Here is an 8,655-nt window from a genome sequence, read left to right as displayed (position 1 = left end):
CAATAATTCCGTACAAATTGACCCATCAGCCGATCCGTACTGTACTTTATGGCATCTCTCGAGACACAGAGCATCGTTCCGTACAGATTGTCCCACGCGTCAATCCGTACTTTGCTTTATTGCTCGGCGCTTTCCTAACAATCGCGTTCCGTACAGTGTTAGAGCTTGTCATTTTGCGACAGCCGTTAATGAAGGCAGGGAGATGTTGCGCTCTTGCTTTACGACCGTGTGAACCCGTTTAGATTTCAATCCGTTGTTGTCTATTCGGGTTCGTCATGGATCCAAACAGGATTATCCAGGCCCTGAGGGGGACCATCGACCCCAAGATGCGCCTGGCGGCCGAAACTGAGCTCAACCAGGTGAGAGGGCAATGCATTCCCGGGGTCATTATATCCTCAATGGGTAATATTTTCCATAGTTTGTGGGGGCTGATTACTACCTCATTGCAAAGTGGGGGTCAGTAATTCTGTGGTATGTGATTGTAAAGCCTGGCCAAGGGATCAGCACAAATCCGTATTCATGATGTGACGTTTCTGCCATCCGTATCACGTGATGCGATAATCGTAACGCCGCCTGTGCGACCCCGGCCCCGCGGAGCGCCGACTAGTTCAAGAATGAGTCACATGATTGTCGATGATGTCTTCTTTGCATGAATGGGCACGCTGTGTGGCACAATGGCTCCGGGTGCTGGTCAATACATGGCAATGATGAGAGTACTCTGACCCCGGGAGTAAAGTTGTCAAGGTCATTATTAGAGCATCGCTCCATCCTGTCTTCTCATTTCTCTTCCAGTCCTACAAGATCATCAGTTTTGCACCGACGTTGCTGCAGATCATTGTGTCTGATGAAGTGGAGTTCCCTGTACGCCAAGCGGGTAAGTGGTCGGTTTCTTTCTTGCACATTCACCCACTGACCGCTTGATGTTGTGGTTTTACTTCAAATACGGAAAATTTAAGCTTACACTCCAGAGCTGCACTCACTATTCTGCTGGTGGAGTCACTGTGTACATATATTACATTACTTATCCTGTACTGATCCTGAGTTACATCCTGTATTATACTCCAGAGCAGCACTCACTATTCTGCTGGTGGAGTCACTGTATATACATTACATTACTTATCCTGTACTGATCCTGAGTTACATCCTGTATTATACTCCAGAGCAGCACTCACTATTCTGCTGGTGGAGTCACTGTGTACATACATTACATTACTTATCCTGTACTGATCCTGAGTTACATCCTGTATTATACTCCAGAGCAGCACTCACTATTCTGCTGGTGGAGTCACTGTATATTCATTACATTACTTATCCTGTACTGATCCTGAGTTACATCCTGTATTATACTCCAGAGCAGCACTCACTATTCTGCTGGTGGAGTCACTGTGTACATACATTACATTACTTATCCTGTACTGATCCTGAGTTACATCCTGTATTATACTCCAGAGCAGCACTCACTATTCTGCTGGAGGAGTCACTGTGTACATACAATACATTACTTATCCTGTACTGATCCTGAGTTACATCCTGTATTATACTCCAGAGCTGCAGTCACTATTCTGCTGGTGGAGTCACTGTGTACATACAATACATTACTTATCCTGTACTGATCCTGAGTTACATCCTGTATTATACTCCAGAGCAGCACTCACTATTCTGCTGGAGGAGTCACTGTGTACATACATTACATTACTTATCCTGTACTGATCCTGAGTTACATCCTGTATTATACTCCAGAGCTGCAGTCACTATTCTGCTGGTGGAGTCACTGTGTACATACATTACATTACTTATCCTGTACTGATCCTGAGTTATATCCTGTATTATACTCCAGAGCTGCAGTCACTATTCTGCTGGTGGAGTCACTGTGTACATACATTACTTATCCTGCACTGATCCTGAGTTACATCCTGTATTATACTCCAGAGCTGCACTCACTATTCTGCTGGTGGAGTCACTGTGTACATACATTACATTACTTATCCTGTACTGATCCTGAGTTACATCCTGTATTATACTCCAGAGCTGCACTCACTATTCTGCTGGTGGAGTCACTGTGTACATACATTACATTACTTATCCTGTACTGATCCTGAGTTACATCCTGTATTATACTCCAGAGCAGCACTCACTATTCTGCTGGAGGAGTCACTGTGTACATACATTACATTACTTATCCTGTACTGATCCTGAGTTATATCCTGTATTATACTCCAGAGCTGCACTCACTATTCTGCTGGAGGAGTCACTGTGTACATACATTACATTACTTATCCTGTACTGATCCTGAGTTACATCCTGTATTATACTCCAGAGCTGCACTCACTATTCTGCTGGAGGAGTCACTGTGTACATACATTACTTATCCTGTACTGATCCTGAGTTACATCCTGTATTATACTCCAGAGCTGCACTCACTATTCTGCTGGTGTAGTCACTGTGTACATACATTACATTACTTATCCTGTACTGATCCTGAGTTACATCTTGTATTATACTCCTGAGCTGCACTCACTATTCTGCTGGTGTAGTCACTGTGTACATACATTACATTACTTATCCTGTACTGATCCTGAGTTACATCCTGTATTATACTCCTGAGCTGCACTCACTATTCTGCTGGTGGAGTCACTGTGTACATACATTACATTACTTATCCTGTACTGATCCTGAGTTATATCCTGTATTATACTCCAGAGCTGCACTCACTATTCTGCTGGTGGAGACACCGTGTACATACATTACATTACTTATCCTGTACTGATCCTGCGTTATATCCTGTATTATACCCCAGAGCTGCACTCACTATTCTGCTGGTGGAGTCACTGTGTACATACATTACATTACTTATCCTGTACTGATCCTGAGTTACATCCTGTATTATACTCCAGAGCTGCAGTCACTATTCTGCTGGTGGAGTCACTGTGTACATACATTACATTACTTATCCTGTACTGATCCTGAGTTATATCCTGTATTATACTCCAGAGCTGCAGTCACTATTCTGCTGGTGGAGTCACTGTGTACATACATTACTTATCCTGCACTGATCCTGAGTTACATCCTGTATTATACTCCAGAGCTGCACTCACTATTCTGCTGGTGGAGTCACTGTGTACATACATTACATTACTTATCCTGTACTGATCCTGAGTTACATCCTGTATTATACTCCAGAGCTGCACTCACTATTCTGCTGGTGGAGTCACTGTGTACATACATTACATTACTTATCCTGTACTGATCCTGAGTTACATCCTGTATTATACTCCAGAGCAGCACTCACTATTCTGCTGGAGGAGTCACTGTGTACATACATTACATTACTTATCCTGTACTGATCCTGAGTTACATCCTGTATTATACTCCAGAGCTGCAGTCACTATTCTGCTGGTGGAGTCACTGTGTACATACATTACATTACTTATCCTGTACTGATCCTGAGTTATATCCTGTATTATACTCCAGAGCTGCAGTCACTATTCTGCTGGTGGAGTCACTGTGTACATACATTACTTATCCTGCACTGATCCTGAGTTACATCCTGTATTATACTCCAGAGCTGCACTCACTATTCTGCTGGTGGAGTCACTGTGTACATACATTACATTACTTATCCTGTACTGATCCTGAGTTACATCCTGTATTATACTCCAGAGCTGCACTCACTATTCTGCTGGTGGAGTCACTGTGTACATACATTACATTACTTATCCTGTACTGATCCTGAGTTACATCCTGTATTATACTCCAGAGCAGCACTCACTATTCTGCTGGAGGAGTCACTGTGTACATACATTACATTACTTATCCTGTACTGATCCTGAGTTATATCCTGTATTATACTCCAGAGCTGCACTCACTATTCTGCTGGAGGAGTCACTGTGTACATACATTACATTACTTATCCTGTACTGATCCTGAGTTACATCCTGTATTATACTCCAGAGCTGCACTCACTATTCTGCTGGAGGAGTCACTGTGTACATACATTACTTATCCTGTACTGATCCTGAGTTACATCCTGTATTATACTCCAGAGCTGCACTCACTATTCTGCTGGTGTAGTCACTGTGTACATACATTACATTACTTATCCTGTACTGATCCTGAGTTACATCTTGTATTATACTCCTGAGCTGCACTCACTATTCTGCTGGTGTAGTCACTGTGTACATACATTACATTACTTATCCTGTACTGATCCTGAGTTACATCCTGTATTATACTCCTGAGCTGCACTCACTATTCTGCTGGTGGAGTCACTGTGTACATACATTACATTACTTATCCTGTACTGATCCTGAGTTATATCCTGTATTATACTCCAGAGCTGCACTCACTATTCTGCTGGTGGAGACACCGTGTACATACATTACATTACTTATCCTGTACTGATCCTGCGTTATATCCTGTATTATACCCCAGAGCTGCACTCACTATTCTGCTGGTGGAGTCACTGTGTACATACATTACATTACTTATCCTGTACTGATCCTGAGTTACATCCTGTATTATACTCCAGAGCTGCAGTCACTATTCTGCTGGTGGAGTCACTGTGTACATACATTACATTACTTATCCTGTACTGATCCTGAGTTATATCCTGTATTATACTCCAGAGCTGCAGTCACTATTCTGCTGGTGGAGTCACTGTGTACATACATTACTTATCCTGCACTGATCCTGAGTTACATCCTGTATTATACTCCAGAGCTGCACTCACTATTCTGCTGGTGGAGTCACTGTGTACATACATTACATTACTTATCCTGTACTGATCCTGAGTTACATCCTGTATTATACTCCAGAGCTGCACTCACTATTCTGCTGGTGGAGTCACTGTGTACATACATTACATTACTTATCCTGTACTGATCCTGAGTTACATCCTGTATTATACTCCAGAGCAGCACTCACTATTCTGCTGGAGGAGTCACTGTGTACATACATTACATTACTTATCCTGTACTGATCCTGAGTTATATCCTGTATTATACTCCAGAGCTGCACTCACTATTCTGCTGGAGGAGTCACTGTGTACATACATTACATTACTTATCCTGTACTGATCCTGAGTTACATCCTGTATTATACTCCAGAGCTGCACTCACTATTCTGCTGGAGGAGTCACTGTGTACATACATTACTTATCCTGTACTGATCCTGAGTTACATCCTGTATTATACTCCAGAGCTGCACTCACTATTCTGCTGGTGTAGTCACTGTGTACATACATTACATTACTTATCCTGTACTGATCCTGAGTTACATCTTGTATTATACTCCTGAGCTGCACTCACTATTCTGCTGGTGTAGTCACTGTGTACATACATTACATTACTTATCCTGTACTGATCCTGAGTTACATCCTGTATTATACTCCTGAGCTGCACTCACTATTCTGCTGGTGGAGTCACTGTGTACATACATTACATTACTTATCCTGTACTGATCCTGAGTTATATCCTGTATTATACTCCAGAGCTGCACTCACTATTCTGCTGGTGGAGACACCGTGTACATACATTACATTACTTATCCTGTACTGATCCTGCGTTATATCCTGTATTATACCCCAGAGCTGCACTCACTATTCTGCTGGTGGAGTCACTGTGTACATACATTACATTACTTATCCTGTACTGATCCTGAGTTACATCCTGTATTATACTCCAGAGCAGCACTCACTATTCTGCTGGTGGAGTCACTGTGTACATACATTACTGATCCTGAGTTACATCCTGTATTATACTCCAGAGCTGCACTCGCTATTCTGCTGGTGGAGTCACTGTGTACATACATTACATTACTTATCCTGTGCTGATCCTGAGTTCTATCCTGTATTATACTCCAGAGCTGCACTCACTATTCTGCTGGTGGAGTCACTGTACATACATTACATTACTTATCCTGTACTGATCCTGAGTTACATCCTGTATTATACTCCAAAGCTGCAGTCACTATTCTGCTGGTGGAGTCACTGTGTACATACATTATATTACTTATCCTGTACTGATCCTGAGTTATATCCTGTATTATACTCCGGAGCTGCACTCACTATTCTGCTGGTGGAGTCACCTGTGTACATTCATTACATTACTTATCCTGTACTGATCCTGAGTTATATCCTGTATTATACTCCAGAGCTGCACTCACTATTCTGCTGGTGGAGTCACTGTGTACATACATTACATTACTTATCCTGTACTGATCCTGAGTTACATCCTGTATTATACTCCAGAGCTGCACTCACTATTCTGCTGGTGGAGTCACTGTGTACATACATTACATTATTTATCCTGTACTGATCCTGAGTTACATCCTGTATTATACTCCAGAGCTGCACTCACTATTCTGCTGGTGGAGTCACTGTGTACATACATTACATTACTTATCCTGTACTGATCCTGAGTTACATCCTGTATTATACTCCAGAGCTGCACTCACTATTCTGCTGGTGGAGTCACTGTGTACATACATTACATTACTTATCCTGTACTGATCCTGAGTTACATCCTGTATTATACTCCAGAGCTGCACTCACTATTCTGCTGGTGGAGTCACTGTGTACATACATTACATTACTTATCCTGTACTGATCCTGAGTAATATCCTGTATTATACTCCGGAGCTGCACTCACTATTCTGCTGGTGGAGTCACCTGTGTACATTCATTACATTACTTATCCTGTACTGATCCTGAGTTATATCCTGTATTATACTCCAGAGCTGCACTCACTATTCTGCTGGTGGAGTCACTGTGTACATACATTACATTACTTATCCTGTACTGATCCTGAGTTACATCCTGTATTATACTCCAGAGCTGCACTCACTATTCTGCTGGTGGAGTCACTGTGTACATACATTACATTATTTATCCTGTACTGATCCTGAGTTACATCCTGTATTATACTCCAGAGCTGCACTCACTATTCTGCTGGTGGAGTCACTGTGTACATACATTACATTACTTATCCTGTACTGATCCTGAGTTACATCCTGTATTATACTCCAGAGCTGCACTCACTATTCTGCCGGTGGAGTCACTGTGTACATACATTACATTACTTATCCTGTACTGATCCTGAGTTACATCCTGTATTATACTCCAGAGCTGCACTCACTATTCTGCTGGTGGAGTCACTGTGTACATACATTACATTACTTATCCTGTACTGATCCTGAGTTACATTCTGTATTATACTCCAGAGCTGCACTCACTATTCTGCTGGTGGAGTCACTGTGTACATACATTACATTACTTATCCTGTACTGATCCTGAGTTACATCCTGTATTATACTCCAGAGCTGCACTCACTATTCTGCTGGTGGAGTCACTGTGTACATACATTACATTACTTATCCTGTACTGATCCTGAGTTACATCCTGTATTATACTCCAGAGCTGCACTCACTATTCTGCTGGTGGAGTCACTGTGTACATACATTACATTACTTATCCTGTACTGATCCTGAGTTATATCCTGTATTATACTCCAGAGCTGCACTCACTATTCTTCTGGTTTTTATTGGAAACATTCAGGTAGCTTGTCTTCAGGCACCTCTAACATCTGAGCTCCTATAATTTAAGGAGGCAGGTCATTTTTCTGTTGTCTGTACAGACACTTCCCAGGATGCAAGTCACCAGAACAATCTCTGTGCAGTAACTGAACAAGCAGGAGATGTTGGAAGATTTCCACTCTGAGGCCTGCAGAATTGTGAGTGAAGCTCTTAGGATCAGTATGGGATAAGTAATGTCCATCTTATGGCTGCTTCATTCTGAAAATTATCACATGTATGAATTAAAATAGGTTAATTTAGAAGGGATGTGTATGAGGGAAGGGAAGAGGGAGAAAGTATGTGATCTGAAATTAATATTTAACTTTTAATAATATACATTAAGATAATTATCTTAATGTATATTATTAAAAGTTAAATATTAATTTCAGATCACATACTCTCTCCCTCTTCCCTTCCCTCATACACATAGCTATACTGGGTGGTGTACACCAATGTGATCTTTTGACAATATTGTGTGATAGGTGGTCTTCCACACGTTGTCTAATTTAGAAGGGAATTGTGCCTCTGCTTGCTCAGCTCTGCTACATATGTACGAGTCGTTGCTTGACGTTGGCCTGTGCTGCTCCTTTTTCTTGTGACAGCGGCGATCTACCTGAAAAACATGGTGACTCAGTACTGGCCGGACAGGGAGCCCATGATCGGTGAAGTTGTATTTCCATTCAACATCCACGAAAATGATCGTCAGCAAATCCGAGAAAACATAGTGGAGGGCATCATCCGCTCCCCCGACCTTGTGAGGTATGAAGTGCTGCAGTGTGGCGGGCGCTGGGGGGTTGCCGGCGTCTTGGAGGCTGTGGCTGCCGGCGTAGCGGAGGATGTGGGGTTACCGGCATCTTGGAGGCTGTGGCTGCTGGCGTAGCGGAGGCTGTGGGGTTGCCGGCGTGGCGGAGGCTGTGGGGTTGCCGGCGTGGCGGAGGCTGTGGGGTTGCCGGCGTGGCGGAGGCTGTGGGGTTGCCGGCGTGGCGGAGGCTGTGGGGTTGCCGGCGTGGCGGAGGCTGTGGGGTTGCCGGCGTGGCGGAGGCTGTGGGGTTGCCGGCGTGGCGGAGGCTGTGGGGTTGCCGGCGT

The 8,655-nt window shown here is 43.2% G+C and overlaps 1 protein-coding gene across 2 annotated transcripts in view; it reads left to right on the top strand.

The window, feature by feature from the left end:
* The first annotated feature begins 122 nt into the window (after positions 1-122).
* IPO8 (importin 8) overlaps positions 123-8,655 on the top strand; it is a 47,469-nt gene continuing 38,936 nt past the window's right edge. Inside the window, exons 1-3 of one of the 2 annotated variants that reach the window (XM_075855756.1) lie at positions 123-359; positions 793-874; positions 8,172-8,328. In XM_075855756.1, coding sequence (XP_075711871.1) covers positions 276-359; positions 793-874; positions 8,172-8,328 — 323 coding nt within the window. In that variant the 5' untranslated portion in view covers positions 123-275. The remainder of the gene's footprint in view (positions 360-792; positions 875-8,171; positions 8,329-8,655) is intronic. The other variant, XM_075855757.1, reaches the window with a different exon arrangement.

The sequence above is a fragment of the Rhinoderma darwinii genome, chromosome 3 (genome assembly GCF_050947455.1).
Source record: "Rhinoderma darwinii isolate aRhiDar2 chromosome 3, aRhiDar2.hap1, whole genome shotgun sequence".
In the NCBI taxonomy this organism is placed as follows: Eukaryota; Metazoa; Chordata; class Amphibia; order Anura; family Rhinodermatidae; genus Rhinoderma; species Rhinoderma darwinii.
This window is presented reverse-complemented; position numbering and strand designations above follow the sequence as displayed.